The 22,989-nt window shown below is 41.8% G+C and overlaps 1 protein-coding gene across 1 annotated transcript; it reads left to right on the top strand.

The window, feature by feature from the left end:
• Positions 1–638: 638 nt before the first annotated feature.
• LOC139441969 (stress-induced-phosphoprotein 1-like) lies at positions 639–21,838 on the top strand. Its single transcript, XM_071222714.1, has 13 exons — positions 639–733; positions 7,119–7,328; positions 7,527–7,668; positions 11,373–11,523; positions 12,176–12,350; positions 14,638–14,764; positions 15,034–15,136; positions 16,666–16,786; positions 17,860–17,956; positions 18,247–18,408; positions 19,232–19,335; positions 19,976–20,139; positions 21,061–21,838. Exons 1-13 carry the CDS (start codon positions 710–712, stop codon positions 21,131–21,133), a joined length of 1,653 nt encoding a protein of 550 aa, XP_071078815.1. The 5' UTR covers positions 639–709; the 3' UTR covers positions 21,134–21,838.
• Positions 21,839–22,989: the final 1,151 nt, after the last annotated feature.

Raw genomic sequence — 22,989 nt, 5'->3', positions numbered from 1 at the left:
CATCCAGTATTAAATAATATGCTTCTTACACCAGACACCCAATTCGTTTTCCCTTCACCATCTGATTGCTGTAGCATTTTGTACATTGAAATGGGTACCTGTGAGCTTCCATTTTTAAATCATTTTATCCAATATTTAACAACACGCAGCTGGCTATGTAAACATAGACTACAGCGACCAGTTTCACCAAGTACTGCCTTATTTGAAGCATATTTACCAATGCATAAAAACTGCTTAAAATACAAAGTGTGAACTTTCTAATTGGATTTCCGAGCCGTAAAACAAAATGGGTAGAATTTTACCATCAAATATCGAATTTGCTGTAGAAAACAGCTACAGCTTTTTATTCCTGCCTACCCGAGGTTTGGTTGAATCTGGGTTTCTAAAAAAATAATTCTATTACATTTCTTGGTTTAATCATGGTTACAAGTAGGGCAGCATACCAGAAGAAACATGCAATCACCAGGCCAAGAAACCACTTTAAAAAATACTGCTCGCTTTTTATAGAACATTCCAGCGATCATTATTTCCATACGGATATAATGAACACAAGAAAATTTATATTATTCAATTGACGCGTGATACATGTGTTTGTTGACGTATATTCCAGAAAGGTCCAGTTGAAAATCAAGCTGTCACTCAAGAGGGGAGATAACTCTAATTTCCTACCTCTGCCAAAGCGTGGTTTGCTAGAAGTTTCTTCACCAAGATGGCGGACGACAACAAGGCTAAGGTAATGCTTTAGAACAATCATTGGAGAAACTCACTCTTCGTGATTGATATCAAAACCAAACGTTGTTGGCTTGTTTAGCTTAACAAGTTACCGTTGTATCAGGAGTAAAATGAGTATTCAATAACCACGTGCCTATTCAAAAAGCTCTTTACTTGCAAAGTTACAAGTTGAGATCAGTGATGCTGATATACGGAGGTGACTGATAAATATGATCTTTCACCACCCCTATCTATTTAAACACGCTTTCTTTGTATAACGATGTTGATCCAGCTCAGCTCTTTCTGTACTCTATGTTGAATTTTTCTTGAGGAATTGGTGCCTTTGTTCCACGCATCAAGACCTTCCAAAGAGGTATCATCTTGCTGGGGCATCATCACATAAAGCATTGTTGCATATATCATGTTTATAGAGCCATTTTGCGTAACATGAAACACATAAATGACCACTGACTGTGCAGAATCTAAATGCAGATATATAAGTCTAATTCAACTACAAATGGGGTTTAATTCCAGCCTTTGAACAACCTTTGGAGCAAACAATCACAACTAAAATTAGTGATTGAAAGTTTTCAATTCACCACATGCACAAGTGCACAGGATTTCCTTCTTCCTTGTACTCTGCAACAAGGCTTCCAACTATGCATTTTTGATGTGTAAACATATTGTCTCGGGAAAGTACAGTGAAATCCCGCTTATCCGGACCCCAGATATACGGAAACTTCACCTACTGGACGATATGTACTGGCCTACCTTTAGAATACAGTACCACAAACCTTTCAAACACGTGACAATACACTATGACGTAATTTGTAGTATTTTGTTGCAAGTCACACAGGCGAAAAATGCCCTGTGACGTCAGGGGTCATCGAGTGTGCATAAGCTCCTCCCAGTGATCTATCATCTCCACACAGCAATGTCTTTGAAAAGGCCAAGAGCGCTGTGGAGAGTTTTGAATATTTGTTTATTGAACATAGCCTGCGGCTGCGCATTTTATAGCAAGCGCTAGTTTACGAAAGCACTTTTATTTTGTATATATTTTTTATTTCGTTTTTCTCGTAATTCAAGTGGCTAAAAGGGTTATAAGTGGGAACTAATATGCATATATTATTCTTTCGGTGCATTAATTTTCTTATTATGCACAAGAATGTAGTTTATTAGGGATATTATATTGGCGCTGAACACATCCAAATATCGCTAGTGTTAGGGTAGGTTACCCCGAACGCTATCCTTAGCTCTTGGATCCCCTTTACGATCAATCACCCCTTTTCGATCATTAGGGTTAGGTACCCGTTTAGTGCCTATTAGATTACCCGTATTCTGTCCTTAGCCCTTAGATCCCCTTTACGATCAATCACCCCTTTACGGTCATTAGGGTTCGGTAAATCTACCCGTTTAGTTTCTATTATAGATTCTATAGCGGCTCCTAATATTCTTCACACAAAAACATCGAGTAAAAAGAATGAAATGGTTTTGTGTCAAATACTTTTGCTACTGGAAACTGTCCTGGAACATTCACACAAGCAACTTTCACCGGCTACATCTTTTCAGTACTGATTCAAAAGCGAACACACCGTTGTGTTGTCACTATAGCCATGATCATGCCTCCCTCGTTCCTTACTATTATCCACATCATCCTGTTCCCTACCACACTTTTCTGTCACAAAATCCACCCGACGAATTATTAAATAACACATCATTCATGCGTACTTGCGAGTTCGACGTCTGATGCCTGGAACCGTTTTCAGTTTGCGTCATATCGGATCATTCCTCGCCACTCAGTATCTTGTAGATTACGGGATGGGACGAGTTGCCATATGGCATCGGGATCATTCGTCAGTGTCTATAGACAATAGTCACGAGACACCATGCCTACCCGTAACCTTTGAAATGGTCCGTCACCTATTCAACCCTTTTCGTTCAGTTCCGTAACGTCGTAGGCATAACTAGGTTAATTTGCACTTTGTTTCACAGTGTGGATGTAGCTCAGTCTGTTAGCTGTCAGGCTAACAATCCGAAGGTCGCGGGTTCGCGTCCGACGATTGCTTGTCTTTGAGACATGTGACCTAGGGCAGAGACCGTTGTGGTATATGATTCATATATTCGGAAATCCAGTTTCTAGATCTGGACAGTAATTTCAATTACCGTATTTGACGTAATAAGCGCCCCGCTCTAATAAGCGCCCACAGCGATATTATCTATTTTTATCTATTATCTGTATAATACGCACTCGTGTGTTATATGCACCCTTAATTATGGGCAATTAAATTCTATTAAATATATCTGTTGTATATAAACAGTTCAGGCTGTCAGCATAATCCACAAAATTTATCTTTCAACTCTGTTTTTTTTCCACCAAAATAATATTCTAATAAGAGACCCCTATTTCTAATTTTGAGAGCGCCCTGGGCGTTTATTACGTCATATACGGTACCAACAGTGCAAAATGCATACTATTGTGTCCCACTTGGCACCAAAAGCACTAAATTCTAGAGACCTAAGGCACTATATACTAGAGTTCAAAACATGTAGTCTGTCTCCCTGACCCAAGAGACCCGTGAAGATCTGGGGTAGAATAGGTCTTCAGCTACCCATGCTAAACCAACCAAGACCCAAGAGAGAAAAAATTAAAAAGGAGTCCAACTCAAGTCTAGAAGTCTGATTTGACAAGAAGAGATTCCCTCAACTTAAGCACTATCATGTGACTATATTCTTGTCAGTTCAAGCACAACAGACACTTCATTTCAGAACAACACTTCATTTCAGAACAACACTTCATTTCAGAACAACACTTCATTTCAGAACAACACTTCATTACAGGATAGAGGTAGTCTTGACTTGCAAAATCATTCTAGACTTAAGACAGACTACACGTGACAAAATACTAAACGACAAAATACATTTCTATCTCTGATATCGGTTAGTGTTATCTGATTATTATGCTCACAATCTATCCTAGTGGTTTAGCTTTCATTCAAAGATTTACATTGATTGAACAAAAGAACATTTCAGAATGTCTGAAAAATCTATTTTCATTAAATCTTCCAGACTTGGTAGAGGTATGTTGGTAGAAGCACATACAAATGTTCTTTGTGTTTGTGGTGGTGTCATTGATAAATGGATCATTTTCATAGCTTGGAGTAAAACAAGTGCAGAGTATTCATCAGGTAAATTGATCCGACTTTCTAAATCCAACTTGGTGTGTATGGTGTGTGAGCAGTGTATGAGGTGCTTGGTGTAATGTCTTTGTAATGTCTCCAACACCCGAATTCTTGGGGGGACCCTGTCAATTTAAAGGGCAAATAAAGCCAACATAACAACTTTGCAAATTTTAATACTCTAGGGCATTCTTAATTTCAAATGCTTGAAATTGAATTTGAAAAAAAAACCGGGAAAAGACAGGTTAAAAATGACACAACTGAGAGGATTCAATTTCAAAGATCATGACGACCAGTCTGCCTTCTCCCGCCTCTGAAATATTAGTACATTACATATTTTTTCTGTCTGCTCATCCATTGGATTACCGTGTCCACAACGTACGTCACCTTACCGACCTTAGTAACAACACTCACTATGCTTTCAGTTGTTTACTCAGCTGATTAATCCCTCAATGTACTATGTGGAATAGGGCCAAACAGGATGTTAGTAATAAAACACTAGTTACAATTTGTTAATTGTTATTTAATTCTTCACAATGACAAGATCAAAAGTCGATCACATGTTCAACAATGTATGTAATGTTGTTATTTTTGTAGGATTAAAAGGAAAAGCAGAGATAGTGTATGTATAACAGCTAAGAATCACAAAGAACATTCCGTTTGACTCCAAATGAGAACGATGAAGTGCAAAATAACTCGAAATCCAGAAAAGTGTATGAAACATCAATACGGTACTTGACCATAAATACCCTGTACCCAACAAAATCTGAATTTTGTTTATTTTAAGACCCATGACGGATGAAGTTCTTTAAGAAACTATCATGTAATTTTGTATAGAAATGTGTACATGACACGTAGGGGGTACAAACCGTGGAAGGCACAGCGGTGGACACGTTGTGGACACGGTAATCATCGTTCTCATTTGGAGTCAAATGGACTGTAGATAAACATGACAAACAAATCAGCCAATGAAAACAGTTGTCCCCATCGTAGCTTTAGGCCACAGGTTTTTTTGGGAAGCCGAACACGGAGCATGTGATTGCAGCACTTTCACTTGGACGTTTAAATACTTTCTACGAATGTTATGAATTTTTCTCTCGGAAATTGACTAAATTTATCTTGTAAAATTCATATTTGCTACAAAAGTAAGCTTTGTGTTGACATTTGACTGTCTTGTGGTTTACTTTGCTTTTTGCTTACTCCATTACTGTTTACACGGGTGGCAATCCATTGTTGTGAATGTAAGACCTCAGAAGGGTTACTTAAAGTGATAATTGCACCTTATCGTTTTCAGCCATGCATGTCAGTCAGAATCACAATAAAATAGAATCCTAGAGTTAACAGAACGATAAACGGGTTTGTAGCTCCACATTTGACATTTTAGCTGGGCCTGCTATATGAAGTGTAGGGACACAGGTGGCTACTCGGGGCCGGGGGGGGGGGGGGGGGGGGGGGGGGGAGGATGCAAGGTGTTTCTCTTAAATAAATGTTTTATCCCTGAACAGTGAGTTGGGTTTTACACCACTGTGTACAGTGTTCGAGTTATGAGAGAAGAGCCCAAAGTGATGCAGGTCTTGGACGTTTACCATTTTTTTGAAACCCACCATGGTGCTGACAAACCTAGAATCAAAATCTGGGTGAAATGGGGTTCATGCCCAAGGGACGCAGCTTTTCACAGCCAATTGTAGCATCTCTCTCCCTCCCCCATCACACACACACTTGGTGAAGACCATGAACATGGGCCTCTATCATTCAATCATTGCTTGGCAAGTGTACACTGTATTCTTTGATACATGACTGGTTGAACATGTCCACGATATGTAAGCAATGTCACGGATAAACGTGTTACAGCAACAGCGTATTTGAAGTTTACTTGGCAAGATAGCTTACAGTGGTTGACAGGACTGTTTGACAGGCTCAACTGGTGATGTTTTTAGTTTTACTACACAAACATTATTGACATAAGAGATTGTTCTTCCATGTACATCTTCCATGTGGCCCTGGAGAATTCTTTTGATACATGTCATTCAAAGTTCAAAGTCATAGTCATGGAATAGAAAAAAACTCATCAAAAAGAGTGTGGTTACACTTTGTCAAAAAGTATTGATGCATTTTCCATTACCTCTTTTCCATGGGCCCTTTGTTATGAAAGGTTGTAATTATGATTAGTCAAAGGTCAAGGTCGGCATTCATTTTTTGTTAAATATGATTATATCATTGTCATGGTTACCTTTACAGGTATGAATCTTTATAATGCCATGTATCTTTACAAATCCTACCGCATGAAATGTTAACAACATGTCTATCAAAGGTCAAGGCTGTTTTTGAGGTTATTTGGAAACTTGGTTGTATCATCTGTTTATTGTTAGTTACTGTTGCACTTCTGCTTCTACACATGGTGTAAGTCTGACACTTGAATAATTGTTGGGTCTTAAGAATTTTTTTAAGTGCATGAGGAAATGAAGAACTCGCTCACTGTTCCTGTTTTTGTAAGCAAGTGTTTTTGTGTAGTTCTCCTGTTTTCCTGTAGATTTGAGATTGTAACCATGAATTATTTTCACTGAGAGACTTCTGTGATTGTTTTGACCCACCATGCTCACAATCTGGCCCTGAAAGACCGAGGTATCTTACTGCAAACACGAGAAACTGGCCTCTAAAGATGTACTATCATACCTCCATGTCAAAATGACCAGACCTGATTGGTCCATGTGATCTTGATTAAATACTATGTACTCCACCAGCGAAGGAAATGAATTTCTTATACCCCTCCACAAAGAACACAGGCTACACATGAATTTCTCATCGGCAGAATAAATCCCTAATACCCCACTACAAAACAATAAGTTCCACACAAATCAGTTAAAGTCATGTGACTGGACAAGTTAACCTCATCTCAATCGAACAACTGTGTCCTATCCATTTTGAATTTGTTTTAATTCTTTTACAGTAGCAGATTAAAACATTACAATGAGATAAATTGATTGTAGTAATATCACTTTTATGAAACCTATCGCGGGACACATCAGACCTCAAGTACCCCTCATGATACTGCTTCAACAGACATTTTGGCAAGTGTTTGGATTCATTGTTTCTTCCATTTTTTTTACAGGGATATGCCTAGCATTTGTGCTGAAGCATATCTTCGATAATTGGCACTGTCCTGTGTGCCAAATATTTTCCCTGACATGTATTATAATGTAAAACTATAATTTTTCTATGTGACCAATGCAGGCAGCAGAGCTGAAACTTAAAGGAAACAAAGCTTTGGAGCAGGGCGACACGGAGGAAGCTGTACAGTGTTACAGCGAAGCTATCAAGCTGGACGACGGCAATCACGTCCTCTACAGCAACCGCTCGGCAGCACTTCTCAAGTGTGGCAAGTACCTCGAGGCCCTGGGAGACGCAGATCGGACGGTCGAGATCAAACCTGATTGGGGAAAGGTAGGTAAAATCCTCACTGAGTTTCTATGACCTTACCCGTGAAGATCCGGGGTGGAATAGGTCTTCAGCAACCCATGCTTGCTGTAAAAGGCGAATATGCTTGTCGTAAGAGGCAACTAAAGGGATTGGGTGGTCAGGCTCGCTGACTTGGTTGATGCTTTATGGGAAATACCTGAGTGTTTATTGTTGTGGTTTCAGGGCTATTCACGTAAAGGTGCGGCGCTGTGTTACCTGGAGAGGTACCAGGAGGCTTCCGAAGTCTATGAAGAGGGCCTGAAGCTGGATCCCAGCAATAAGCAGCTTCTGGATGGTCTGGAGGATGCCAAGAAGCATCTTACAGGTGTGAAATAGTTCCTTCCACACCTGTTTGTGTAGCCCCTGACTGGCTGTGTGTGTCACCCGTCACCAGTGTTGCGTGTTAACTCCCAAATTGAAATAATATGTTAACCCTGAAATCTGTATGTAAAAGAACTTGGTGTGAAACCAACAAACAACCAACAAGTGGTATACGATCAACAAATGTATTACAAGATTAACTAGGTTTACAAGTCAATACATATTACTGCACAGAAATTATTTTAGGCAGAACATAATAGAGTGGTTGTATAATATTCAATGGCAATATATAATATGATGGCAGTGTCCTGTAGCAAATACAAAAATACAGTGGTGATAGCAAAAGTCAGTGATAATAGTATATTCACCCAGCGGCGACAGCGGTCAAGCTTCTGGGAAACACCTAGGCTGGGGTGATGAGTGATCTTCACACGAAAGTTGGTCTTGATGTCATGAAATGTGTGAGAGACAAAATGTGTGGGAGGGGCATGTTCTTGATCCCATAGGGGCGGTCGGGTAGCCTAGTGGTTAAAGCGTTCGCTCGTAACGCCGAAGACCCGGGTTCGATTCCCGACATGGGTACAATGTGTGAAGCCCATTTCTGGTGTCCCCCGCCGTGATATTGCTGGAATATTGCTAAAAGCGGCGTAAAACCATACTCACTCACTCTTGACCCCTTATTTACAGTCTAACTAGCTACTGGAAATTTCTGCACAGTGCCCTCACCAGTCTAGTGGCACAAGAGCATTACACAATATTCCAGCTCAGTCAACGGTATTCTAGAAGTTTACATACCATATTTTCTTGAGTATAGCGCACACCCATGTATTATGCGCACCCCCCCCCCTTCTAGCAGATTCAATATTTTGGAAATAATTACACAGTAACCCTTTAGTGAAGTCCGGCAAACGAACAGGTGATGAGAAACTTGGTCAGTACAAATTCGAAATTTGACATAAAAAATCACCAGACATGTTGGTTTACCGTTAAAATTGTATTTTTGTTCTGCTGGGCATTGTTTTATATCCAAGGTTTAAGATTACCTTGTGTATTTTCTCGTAAACTAAGCCGGAAACAGCAATCAGCTGTACACACGTTTTCTTGGAATCGACCGGTGATTCGGTCAAGACACACCCAATGATATAACTTTACAGGATTTTAATGAAAGGATCGGCAGAAATTGTATCTGAAACTATTCTTTTATCGGGAATAATATATTCAAATATCTTGTTAATTTAGATGCAGCTTATACTAAACATATTTAAAATAATAATAACCCTAAGCGAAGAAGCTGATCGCTATTGCCGGGTATTATTTTTTAGATGGAACCAGTCTCACCAGTCACTGTCAAGGCTCCCATGCACGTGAAATAAGTTACAAACATATAGCCAGACAGTGTAATTACATGATTAATTTGCGTACTTCAGTATGGATTTGTTGACATGGTATTTCCAGTGTTACGTGCTCACGGTAATGTCTTTCCATGGGGGAAAAACATCAAAACTCATTAATTCGTGTGTAAGGTGCACCCCCTTCTACACAGCTGTGTTTTTTGGAAAACTATACGGTATCACAGTAGCTTCTAATTATAGTAACTTCCTCAAAACTGCTAACTTTAAGTAGTACTACATTCCTGACAACTAATCACATCCAAACACAACTGTCAACAGAAACAATGTAACACAGTTACAATCATAGTTCAACAATAAAATACACTGCTACATAACTCCAGTCTTATACCCCTTGGTGTAGCCCCGACACCCAATGTCACCAGTCACATACCCCTTGGTGTAGCCCCGACTCCCAATGTCACCAGTCACATACCCCTTGGTGTAGCCCCGACTCCCAATGTCACCAGTCACATACCCCTTGGTGTAGCCCCGACTCCCAATGTCACCAGTCACATACCCCTTGGTGTAGCCCCGACTCCCAATGTCACCAGTCACATACCCCTTGGTGTAGCCCCGACTCCCAATGTCACCAGTCACATACCCCTTGGTGTAGCCCCGACTCCCAATGTCACCAGTCACATACCCCTTGGTGTAGCCCCGACTCCCAATGTCACCAGTCACATACCCCTTGGTGTAGCCCCTGACTCCCAATGTCACTAGTCACATACCCATTGGTGCAACCCCTGACTCCCAATGTCACCAGTCACATACCCCTTGGTGTAGCCCCTGACTCCCAATGTCACCAGTCACATACCCCTTGGTGTAGCCCCTGACTCCCAATGTCACCAGTCACATACCCCTTGGTGTAGCCCCTGACTCCCAATGTCACCAGTCACATACCCCTTGGTGTAGCCCCGACTCCCAATGTCACCAGTCACATACCCCTTGGTGTAGCCCCGACTCCCAATGTCACCAGTCACATACCCCTTGGTGTAGCCCCGACTCCCAATGTCACCAGTCACATACCCCTTGGTTTAGCCCCGACTCCCAATGTCACCAGTCACATACCCCTTGGTGTAGCCCCGACTCCCAATGTCACCAGTCACATACCCCTTGGTGTAGCCCCTGACTCCCAATGTCACTAGTCACATACCCCTTGGTGCAACCCCTGACTCCCAATGTCACCAGTCACATACCCCTTGGTGCAACCCCTGACTCCCAATGTCACCAGTCACATACCCCTTGGTGTAGCCCCCGACTCCCAATGTCACCAGTCACATACCCCTTGGTGTAGCCCCCGACTCCCAATGTCACCAGTCACATACCCCTTGGTGTAGCCCCTGACTCCCAATGTCACCAGTCACATACCCCTTGGTGTAGCCCCCGACTCCCAATGTCACCAGTCACATACCCCTTGGTGTAGCCCCTGACTCCCAATGTCACCAGTCACATACCCCTTGGTGCAGCCCCTGACTCCCAATGTCACCAGTCACATACCCCTTGGTGTAGCCCCTGACTCCCAATGTCACATACCCCTTGGTGTAGCCCCTGACTCCCTGTGTCACCAGTCACATACCCCTTGGTGTAGCCCCTGACTCCCTGTGTCACCAGTCACATACCCCTTGGTGTAGCCCCTGACTCCCAATGTCACCAGTCACATACCCCTTGGTGTAGCCCCTGACTCCCAATGTCACCAGTCACATACCCCTTGGTGTAGCCCCTGACTCCCAATGTCACCAGTCACATACCCCTTGGTGTAGCCCCTGACTCCCTGTGTCACCAGTCACATACCCATTGGTGCAGCCCCTGACTCCCAATGTCACCAGCCACATACCCCTTGGTGTAGCCCCTGACTCCCAATGTCACCAGTCACATACCCCTTGGTGTAGCCCCTGACTCCCAATGTCACCAGTTACATACCCCTTGGTGTAGCCCCTGACTCCCAATGTCACCAGTCACATACCCCTTGGTGTAGCCCCTGACTCCCAATGTCACCAGTCACATACCCCTTGGTGCAGCCCCTGACTCCCAATGTCACCAGTTACATACCCCTTGGTGTAGCCCCTGACTCCCAATGTCACCAGTCACATACCCCTTGGTGTAGCCCCTGACTCCCAATGTCACCAGTCACATACCCCTTGGTGTAGCCCCTGACTCCCTGTGTCACCAGTCACATACCCCTTGGTGTAGCCCCTGACTCCCAATGTCACCAGTCACATACCCCTTGGTGTAGCCCCTGACTCCCAATGTCACCAGTCACATACCCCTTGGTGTAGCCCCTGACTCCCAATGTCACCAGTTACTCATTTCGTTTCAGGCCCTGCAGGCAGTCAGCCAGTCACCAACCCCTTTGCTATGCCTGATTTGTTTGATAAGCTGGAAGCTAATCCCAAAACGCGTGAGTTTCTGAAACAGCCGGACTATCGGATGATGATGGCAGCCTTGCAGAAAAACCCCAACAGTTTACAGTGAGTGGCAGCAGAGAGACCTGCTAGAATTTCCATTTTGAAAAGATGAAATAAGCACAGGAGCAGTATTGATGGTGGTTTCATGCTCATAAGAAAATGTACAGGGGTCAAGTCTGAAAACTTCTTTATCCTTGATGTCGTCAAACCAGAGGTAACTTTGTGATGTAGCTTCAGGCAGAGCATGTTCAGTTTTAAAGTTGTACTTCACTGGACATGTGCTCTCCTAAACTAGGAAGTGATGTCATTAAACAGGAAGTGCTTACAACTTTATGTATCCCACTGGGCATGTAATGTGATGGGATATAGTAATCATCTGGTCGATCCGTACGTCGATGCCAGAGCATTACTTGAAAACCGTGAAAGATTACATGTATTGACCATGGGCTGAAAATGGTACCTTTTGCTAAAGTGGGGGCCAGGGGGATATGTCATCTTTTTGCTTAGGGTAGCTGGAGGCAGACGACTAAGATGTACTGCTTTAAATGACATAAAGGATCAAAGATGAATGTAGGTAGATGATATGATTAGATGACGTCAGAATGGTTTTGGTTGGGAAGTTTGGGGCCATTCAGATCAGCTGGAAATGGGGCTGCCTCTGTGTTTGCATTTTCTTGTTACAAATAGATTTGTTCTATTTCAATATTATTTCCAGAAATATTCAAGATCCCCGCATCATCGCAACACTTGGTGTCTTGTTTGGGTTTGAAACTTTGGGTGATGAGCGTGAGGACCCGATGCCGTTCCGGAAGCCGGAGCAAGCATCGCCCACAAACAACAAACAACAAACAAAATCAGAAGACAAATCTTTATCCTCAAATCAAAAACAGGTAGAGAAACTAATTTCTGCATATATGCAGCCATTATTGTTTAGTAGCAATTGATCAAAATGCATTTAGGGCAGGCTGTCAAGGTCAGAATATCAGATTTAGGGGTGGGATGGTATTTCCTTTGGGGGCAGGGATGGGGGGGGTATGTATTTTAGAGGTAATGATAGAAGCCAGGAGACCCATTGAGGTGCAAGGCTGGGGATCAAGGATGTCTGCTTTGGTGTTCAAGCTGGGGTAGGGAGATGTGCTTTGGGTTGAAGGCTGGGGTAGGGCGATACTCTGCAGTGTGATTATCTACCACTGTCTAACTAAAGTACTGTCGGAAATGATAGAAAACTGCTTTGTGCCTGTTAAAGAAGGATATGATTTTTCACGGACAGTTGTTATTGAAATATCGAGTAACAACTGATCGCCCTACCTGTGGTTTGAAGTATTTCAGTCACAAGGAGTCCTATCAACAAGTTTACAGGCAACAAATTCTAACGAAAATAGGAAGTTCACATTGATGGTAGCAGTCTCAAATGGACATAGAAATACGCGCACGTGACTCTGTTATAATGATAATGATGTTGTCTTCATAAAACATCTAATCCACAGACAAAAATCATTTTGAGAAAATTCAAGATGTGCATCTTCTAAAATGACAAAATGACGATGTGTTTGTTTTGTTAACATCGCTCCGATGATGCATGTTACATTACACTTGCATAGCCATAACCATGGTACACGACATGGAGTCTGTACTGGGAAATGTATACAAGCTCTTTACACTTTAGAGAGATGGAGGGAAACCTTTTATTAATTTAGATAGGGTGAATTACCGAACTGCCCAAACTATGGGGTTTTCAATTCATACCATCAAATCTACAGTATGATGAGAAAACAAAACAAGTATAGGGGTGGTCTTAAAAACAAAACTGGCACATAAACGGATATATGACAGCTTTGATACAGGATGATTAGGAGTATAGTGTACAAGCTTTATGAGCAGAAGGTAACTATCGGCAGACGGACAAAAAGCACCCATTGTACCATCGGGTAAAGGTAATCGTGTCCTTGTTTTGCATGCTACAGCCCATGATATGGGGCTTATTTATGGGTGTGTGCTAGTTTTCGAGGCGAAAAAGAAAACTGGCGATTTTCATAAGGAAATTATAGGATGTGATTTATTCATAGACTGGTTGGAACTTCAGCTATTGCTCATTTTAAACAACGTCAGTGTTATCATCATGGATAACGCCAGTTAATATAACGTCTGGGAATCAGATGCTGTCGCCCAAACAAATTAATAGTCTAAAAGGCGACCATACAGGAATATATGACATTGTCGACTTAAGACCATTGAAACGAAAGTTCAACTCATGGAGAAAATTCGGCTGAATAAGAAACCAGTAAAGTACAAGACATATGTGCTGGCGGCACAACACAGTTACGTTGTCTTACGTACGCCAGTCAGACATTGTGAGTTCAACCCTGCTGTGCCCATCTTGGCTAAGTGTAACGGGTTCGTAGAAAGACATAACACAACATTCAAAAGTACAGAATCATATACGTCATTAGCAGAGATAAATGCTACCTCAAGAAACCATCTGTAGAACAACAAATACTTCTGGATTCAATAATCGCAACCTTCCAATACTCATCTCGTTTCATAGCTTTTAAGTAGTAGTCCATGTTTCCAAGCAGTATATATGCTGTACATATCCTAAATTGCTACCCCATCAACTCATGTCAATAAAGTACAATAACATGAATATTTTGAGACCACCCCCATCTCGGTAACATTTGCATCCGGGAGAATGCACGGGACGGTGTGAGGTCATCACCACGGGACAGGTGTTAGGTGATTACCTCAGGTTATAGACCATTTCATACAAGCATGACAACACACAAATATTTTCTAAGTTTATCATCATTTTAACTGTAAAAGTACATTTTAAGGGTAATCACAATGTCAGTTAAGACAGGCTAGATTAGGTCAATTCGCGTTATTTTGATGTATGCTCTTTTTATAGTCATATGACTCGTATTTATTAAATGAAGCTATAAAAGCAGTTTTCTAGCATTTCCGACAATACTTAAGTTCACATTGCACTATTTATCGGGGCAAGAGCCTATTTTGAAAACATGAATATTTAGCCTAGTTTTTCCACAGGTCATTTCATTCAAGGTAAGATCTGCAATGATTTCCAGTAATAGGTTTTGGGTGTACCTGGTGAGCTATTGGTGGTCTCACAGTTGTTTCTGTATCTTTTGTTGCTATGGTTACCTGGTTGACATGCTTCAGGCCCTGGTGGAAAAAGATGAGGGGAATGCAGCATACAAGAAGAAGGACTTTGCTGCTGCACTCGAGCACTACCAGAAGGCTGCCGACCTGGACCCCACAAACATCACCATCCTCACCAACAGGGCAGGTCAGTCAGAGGAAGTCACACTAAGAACTAATTAGAAATGTAATTCCAGCTTCATTAGTGATGTGAGCTTGTTAGTAGTCAGAACAAGTTGGTAAATAGTCCTCATTTACCTCCATTGACCCTGATGAACCTCCTCTGGTCCTGATGAACTTAGGAACATTTAAGAAGTAAATATCTAAAATGTCTTTGTGGAATATTTCGATTAGAACTCCAGTTGCACTGACTGTCTATCTGCTGTGTCTTCAACCTTCCTTGCTTGTCTGTTCCAGCTGTGTATTTCGAACAAGGCAACTACGACCAGTGTATAGAGGAATGCAAGACAGCCATTGATACAGGACGGGAACACCGAGCTGACTATAAACTTATAGCCAAGTAAGACTCCCCAGATCCTGTTTGCTTAGTAACTTCATCTCGATTACCCAGTGTTCTGGATCTCCATTCTTGTAGGATAAATACTCTGCCTTCGTTGGGAAGAGATCTCAGCATCTCCCATCTCTCTTGTAGTATCTCGTGTTTGGTACAGGACTCGAGGAAGCTGGGGGATGAATTGGGCCAATGTATTTATTAGCGTAGAAAGGAGATATGATACACTGCATTATCATGGAAGCAGTAACCATGGTAACACATGTAGCTGTTACAGGCTGTACTGGACATGGGTCCCGAGGTCCCTCCAGGTCCGGGGTCATGTGACGGCAGCCATGTTGTTGATACAACCTTCAGATCATCGTGACTCTGGTCACTCAGTTAACTACAATAATTGTGGTGAATTTTCATCATAAACATTTATTAACTTAAAGCTGGTTTCATGTATTTTGATCTCGCCAATTATGTTCCTGGGTTTGTTAGCACCGCACCCCTGCTGAAATGGTAAACGTCTGAGACCTGCATCACTTCAGGCTTTCCTTCCACATTAAGCTGACACGCCTTGTTTAACTGGAATACTGTGCAAAGCGGCATTAAACCAAAATCACACATGTATTTTGAAAAGATTATGTCTATGTTTGCTGGCAATTTCCCACGATTGAATTTAGTTACCATGACAACATGGTAAAACAAAACTTTGCATGTATATCCCCATTATTGTAAGTTAGTGGCTGTCAGTATTTAGTGATGTAAGTATTTGACACCAAAACCTACTGAACGTCTGTGATGTGTCTGAGAATGTTAACTCATGTTGTTACCATGGTTACACCAGGAATTTAGAAATAATTTGCTCTTACATGTTCAGTATCTCGACAGTATTGAAGATCCTTGAGTATGATAGAACACGTCGTTGTTAGGACACGTCAGAACACATTGTTGGAACATGTTGTTACAACACATTGTTGTTAGAAAACGTCAGAACACATTGTTAGAACATGTTGTCAGTACAAATTAGAAGACATTGTTAGAAGAACACATTGTTAGAACATGTCAGAACACGTTAGAACACGTCAGAGCATGTTGTTAGAACACGTCATGTTACGTAATGTTGACAGTGTATTGAAACTTCCCCTTTGGACGATAACATAACAGACGATATGTGCCTGATTGTCCTTTGAACTTAAGACATCCCAACACACTCAGTAATAGGAGACATGCAAGGGGGAGACGTTTTCTGAAGATCTTCGGAATTCTGGGAAGTTTGATACATCAAGGATCACTTTTGTGATACATGCCATTACAACACATGCATATCATATGGTCCCCCACCCTTCCCCAGACCCAAGACCCCTAGGTAACTTTCAGTCTGTTAAAAACAATAGACATTCTCATCCCTGCGTATCAATACTGAACATTTAGAGACAACCATCGTCAGTACCTGTGAAAGGAGTGACGACCTGTCTGTGTAGCCCCCGACTTTAGGTTCAAGAACTTATTCATGTGTGGTGCATTGATTTTGTATTTTTATTTTTTTGCAGAGCATTCTTTCGTATAGGTAATGCATATTTAAAAAAGGAAGATTTGACAAATGCATTGGCGTTTTTCAACAAATCTTTGTCGGAGCATCGAGTGCAAGACGTAGTAAAGAAAGCATTGGAGGTATGTTGGCCAGGGTTTGTCTTAGAATAGGACAATGTGTTGTATTCTACTCCGCTATTGATAAGGAAGTTATCATGTCATGTTGGAAACAGTAGACTTTGTGTAGGACCTGTAATTTACAAGTCCATTTATTTGTTTCAATAAATTGCATGGTTTTTCATATGAGGGCCTGAAGAGTTGAGTCAGGGCCTGCAGCATCTAACGCCATGTGTATGTGTCTGGTGTACCTTGTGTATGTGTCTGGTGTACTGTGTACCATGTATATGTGTCTGGTGTACCATGTATATGTGTCTGGTGTACCATGTGTATGTGTCTGGTGTACCATGTATATGTGTCTGGTGTACCATGTGTATGTGTCTGGTGTACCATGTATATGTGTCTGGTGTACCATGTTAATGTGTCTGGTGTACCATGTGTATGTGTCTGGTGTACCATGTGTATGTGTCTGGTGTACCATGTGTATGTGTCTGGTGTACCATGTGTATGTGTCTGGTGTACCATGTTAATGTGTCTGGTGTACCATGTGTATGTGTCTGGTGTACCATGTGTATGTGTCTGGTGTACCATGTGTATGTGTCTGGTGTACCATGTGTATGTGTCTGGTGTACCATGTGTATGTGTCTGGTGTACCATGTGTATGTGTCTGGTGTACCGTGTTAATGTGTCTGGTGTACCATGTGTATGTGTCTGGTGTACCATGTGTATGTGTCTGGTGTACCATGTGTATGTGTCTGGTGTACCATGTTAATGTGTCTGGTGTACCATGTGTATGTGTCTGGTGTACCATGTTAATGTGTCTGGTGTACCATGTGTATGTGTCTGGTGTACCATGTTAATGTGTCTGGTGTACCATGTGTATGTGTCTGGTGTACCATGTGTATGTGTCTGGTGTACCGTGTTAATGTGTCTGGTGTACCATGTGTATGTGTCTGGTGTACCATGTGTATGTGTCTGGTGTACCGTGTTAATGTGTCTGGTGTACCATGTGTATGTGTCCAGTGTACCATGTGTATGTATCCATTGTTTTTATGGGAATTGAATCAAATGTACCAACTATCCTTCTGTTGGAACAGGTTGAAAAGTTGATCAAGGAGAGGGAAAAATTAGCATATATCAACCCCGAATTGTCTCTTCAAGAAAAGGAGAAGGGGAACGAATGCTTCAAGAAGGGTAAAGTCCACCAAGCACAACAAACTGATCATAAAGTACATATGTTCCAGAATCGGCACAATGTATTGTCACAAAAGACATAATTTGATGCCGTATTACATCCCTTGGGCATGTCAAAATGCCAGATAGTTTCTTCATTTTTTTTCAATGGTAGGAAGGAACCACAATTTTTTTATCAAGTATTTACCGAGACAATATCAAGGGCCGTCCTAATGGTATGCATATAGCAGCCAAATGGTCTTTCTGTTTCTGTATTAGTTTCTCTGAAGGACATGGTTCACTTGTTGCAGGGGATTACCCGAATGCGGTGAAGCATTACACCGAGGCTGTCAAACGGAACCCAGAGGATGCCAAGATATACAGCAACAGGTCTGCCTGTTACACCAAGCTCATGGAATTCGAGCTGGCACTGAAAGATTGTGATACATGCATCAAGATTGACCCCGCATTTAGTAAGTTTATAACTCTGCTTTTTGTTAGATGACTTTTTTAAGTTTGTGGGCCAACCACCTCATCAAGTGGAGGTCTTGTGTTTATCACTGTCATTCCATAACAAGTCGGGGGGCATGGGTGGCCCTGTCGGGGGTTTCACCGAAGTTCTAAACGTCTGAGACCTGCATCACTTCGAGTTTTCCTCCCATATTAAGCTAACACGCAGTGACATAACTGGAATACTGTTAAAAGTGGCGTTAAACCCGACTCACTCACTCACTCACTCACTCACTCACTCACTCACTCCATAATATCTGTTCAACATGTGATAGTTACCTTGGTCACACAATTCACACACACGTTTACCTCTGGGGACCTCTATACCTGGTCATGAGGCTAATTAGACACAATTTTATGGATAACAACTTCTTTATTTACTGTTATCCGTAAGATTGTGTCTACTTGTGTGTCATTCGTCAAATTCTGAGAAATGCCTATCAAAGAATTCATTGTTCATTTGGCTGGCAACTAAAATGGATCTGTTAGAAATTCCTGAATTTTCTTTTATTCAGTTTTTATGTTTGAATTGACTTGTTTCAAAGTATAGTCTGAAATGGATATCGCCAGTTTGACACGTGTGCCGTTCATTACGAGAAAGCTGCTTTCTGGCTGGCTTTGTGTTAGTCGTTTCAAGTGGTCGGTCAATGTTTGCGAAAGGTCGTTCTGACGTCACCTGTTCTGGGATGTCATCAGATCTAAGATCTGATTGAAATGAGATTTCTTGAATGTAAACAAAACCTTGTGTAGAATATAATGTCAGTGAAACGTGTACCTTTATTTCAGTTAAAGGCTATCTACGTAAGGGAGCTAATCTACTAGCAATGAGGGAGACGACGAAGGCTGCTGTGTGGTATCAGAAGGCACTGGACATCGACCCCAGCTGTCAGGTGCGATGTTTGACATGCAGGCAGCTATGTTTGACATGCAGTCAGGGATGTTTGACATGCAGTCACCGACATTTGACATGCAGTCAGAAATGATTGACCTGTAGTCGGAGATGTTCACGTGCAGTCAGTAATTGGCACGTACATGCATGAAGATCAGGGTGCTTGTCGCAAGAGGTGACTAACGAGATCGCGTGGTCAGGCTCTGTGAGCTTGGTTGATGCATGTCATCGTATCTCACTGTGTAGATTGATGCTCATGATGTCAATCACTTGGTTGATTGGTCCAGACTTGATTATTTACAAACCGCAGTCATATAGCTGGAATATTGCTGCACGCAGCGTTAAACAACAGACAGACCACAGTACACCCTGTGACGTATTAAGTCTGGTCAACGCTAAGTCAGCCGCAACACCGTGTGATGTATTAAGTCTGGGCAACGCTAAGTCAGCCGCAACACCCTGTGATGTATTAAATCTGGTCAACGCTAAGTCAGCCGCAACACCCTGTGATGTATTAAATCTGGTCAACGCTAAGTCAGCCGCAACACCCTGTGATGTATTAAGTCTGGTCAATGCTAAGTCAGACGCAACTCATCCTCCATCCTTGTCAGTTTGATTCTGAAACTCTGCTTTGATACCAGGAAGCACTTGAAGGCTACAAGAAGGCGGTAACTGCTGAGAACAGCGACCCCGAGGCAGTGAAGAAGCGAGCAATGAGTGACCCTGAGGTGCAGCAGATCCTGCAGGATCCTGCCATGCAGATGATCCTCCAACAGATGACCAAAGACCCCAACGCAGTCCGAGAGTAAGTGTTCCACTGATCCTTGAAACCAGTGGATGTACATCATCCAGTTGGGGCCGTTGGGTAGCCTTTTGTGTAAAGTGTTCGCCAGTCACGCCAAAGACCCAGGTTTGATTCCCTACTTGAGTACAATGTGTGAAGCCCATTTCTGGTGTCCCCTGTCATGATATGGCTGGAAAATTGGTAAAACCATACTCACTCACTCACTCACACATGTTGGGGCTTCCAAGGTAGACGTCAAGATGTATGACAGCGCTGTACCACAAGATACCAGATACTTGACCAGACTTTAGTTAGACATACTACCTGTAGTATATATAGTATATACTACAGCTATGGAATAGACTATAAAAGCTGAGCTTACCTGACAGGACAGAATGTAAATTGATATGGGCTTCTGACCTGGTAATATCTTGTTTTATCTGCGTCTAGAACGTCTTGTGGAGTGTAATGGATGTTTGTGACAATGTTGTTGTCTGAGACTGACCTGGTAATATCTTGTTTTATCTGCGTCTAGAACGTCTTGTGGAGTGTAATGGATGTTAGTGACAATGTTGTTGTCTGAGACTGACCTGGTAATATCTTGTTTCATCTGCATCTAGAATGTCTTGTGGAGTGTAAGGGATGTTTGTGACAATGTTGTTGTTTGAGACTGACCTGGTAATATCTTGTTTTATCTGCATCTAGAATGTCTTGTGGAGTGTAAGGGATGTTTGTGACAATGTTGTTGTTTGAGACTGACCTGGTAATATCTTGTTTTATCCGCGTCTAGAATGTCTTGTAGAGTGTAAGGAATGCTTGTGACAATGCTGTTGTTTGAGACTGACCTGGTAATATCTTGTTTTATCAGCGTCTAGAACGTTTCGTAAAGTGTAAGGGATGTTTGAGATGTTATTGTTTGTGACAATGCTGCTGTTGTTGCAGGCACCTGAAGAACCCCCACATCGCAGCTAAGATCCAGAAGTTGATGGAAGTTGGCATCATCGCCATACACTGAGGACACCCTTGACTAGGTCGCCACTTCTATCATGCCCCCAGGGGGCGCTGTGCTTGTTCAGCTCACCTCATGATCATCTTCATGTCTCCGATACGCAACTGGCCTTTGATAGTGCATGTGTATGTATATATGAAGACTGAACCATTATAAACCTGCCTCGATCAGCGCCAGGAACCTTGCTCTCTCATATGTGTGCTTGTTGTTCATATTTGAAAAAAACAACAGTTCGGACGTATGAATTTAATTATTTGTATTAAGTTATGTTTAGCACATACTTGAAATGTAATTGGTATTTTTCTCTTTCATATTGTAAAATGAAGTAATCCATTGTTCAATGACAACATTCTAGGACATCATTGTTTGTAATAGGACATCGCATGACAGCTCCCCCAGTAGGTTTACACATAGTCACATGGTCTGGGTCTGGGTTACCTAAGGGCAGACAACTCTAACTTTCCTACCAGCTTCTCTTCACCAGGCTAGCCTTTCATTGAAGAGGTTCATTTTCGATAAGAAACATTTCTTGCAGCTCTGATGGGGAGTCATCTTTGTGCTTGTTTCTACCATCAAATATACTTGTCATGCCTAATGTGTTGTGTAACTGAATATATGGGCCACTGCCTGCAGGAATATTGAATAACCATGTGCACAAAGTCAGTTGTTTCTAAAAAGTGCTATATAAAGAAGGACATTGTCAGTCTTGAATTGTTGAGTTTGTTTTCATTTTACTTTTTCAAAAATATGTGTAGAGTCATCTTCCCAGGGCAAGGGTGTTAACAGACTATAAAAGTCCAGTTTCCACCGTTGCCGAATTTGGCTGGAATTATGAAGTTATATTTTGGCTGGACTAACGAGGCTATGCATTGTCTAATCAAAATCGCGTAATGAAATCAACATGCGGTTTGTAAACTGCCATGCAGATTTCGCTTGATTGCAGGATTTGCAAAACCTGTACTGCCAACTCGTCGTCAACAGATATTTTCCAAATCATTTCAGCTTTAAAATCAATGTGCTCATGTGATTTGATGCACTTCACGAAGTAAGACCCTTTTTATTACAATAAAGATTTTGATTATTGACTTATTGATTTGAAGCAAATGCAAGTAATATGAGAGGTGGAATCTGATTGGTCAATAGGAGGGACAAAACCTGTAATAGCCACTGGTGGCGTTATGATCGAACCCAGAATTCTAGCTAGTTTGCCAAAGGTGGAAACGGGAATTTTACAATCAAGAATTTCTAAAATAATGAAAATGCGCTGGTAACAATTGCCTGGCGCAAAATCACTTGGATACCGAGATATTTCCTAATGTTTACATGAAGTGATCAGTTTGATGTATCAAGGAGCATCTGTATCACACAAATCAGTTTGATGTATCAAGGAGCATCTGTATCACACAGATCAGTTTGATGTATCAAGCACCTGATGTATCAAGGAGCATCTGTAATACACAGATCAGTTTGATGTATCAAGGAGCATCTGTATCACACAAATCAGTTTGATGTATCAAGGAGCATCTGTATCACACAGATCAGTTTGATGTATCAAGGAGGATCTGTATCACACAGATCAGTTTGGTGTATCAAGGAGCATCTGTATCACACAGATCAGTTTGATGTATCAAGCACCTGATGTATCAAGGCGCATTTGTAATACACAGATCAGTTTGATGTATCAAAGAGCACCTGTATCACACAGATCAGTTTGATATATCAAGGAGCATCTGTATCACACAGATCAGTTTGATGTATCAAGCACCTGATGTATCAAGGAGCACATCTGTAATGCACAGATCAGTTTGATGTATCAAGGAGCACATCTGTAATACACAGATCAGTTTGATGTATCAAGGAGC

The sequence above is a fragment of the Haliotis cracherodii genome, unplaced genomic scaffold, assembly GCF_022045235.1.
Source record: "Haliotis cracherodii isolate W230 unplaced genomic scaffold, xgHalCrac1.p SCAF_5, whole genome shotgun sequence".
Classification (NCBI taxonomy): domain Eukaryota; kingdom Metazoa; phylum Mollusca; class Gastropoda; order Lepetellida; family Haliotidae; genus Haliotis; species Haliotis cracherodii.
Note: the sequence above shows the minus strand (reverse complement) of the source record. Positions and strands in the feature narration are given on the sequence as shown.

What these genes read in the sequence shown, in the direction of transcription:
- LOC139441969 (XM_071222714.1), top strand. Translation starts at nt 710, where the DNA reads ATGGCGGACGACAACAAGGCTAAG. An exon ending in CGGACGACAACAAGGCTAAG is followed by an intron (nt 734 to 7,118) that starts GTAATGCTTTAG and finishes TGACCAATGCAG; the next exon opens with GCAGCAGAGCTGAAACTTAA. An exon ending in TAGTAAAGAAAGCATTGGAG is followed by an intron (nt 16,787 to 17,859) that starts GTATGTTGGCCA and finishes CTGTTGGAACAG; the next exon opens with GTTGAAAAGTTGATCAAGGA.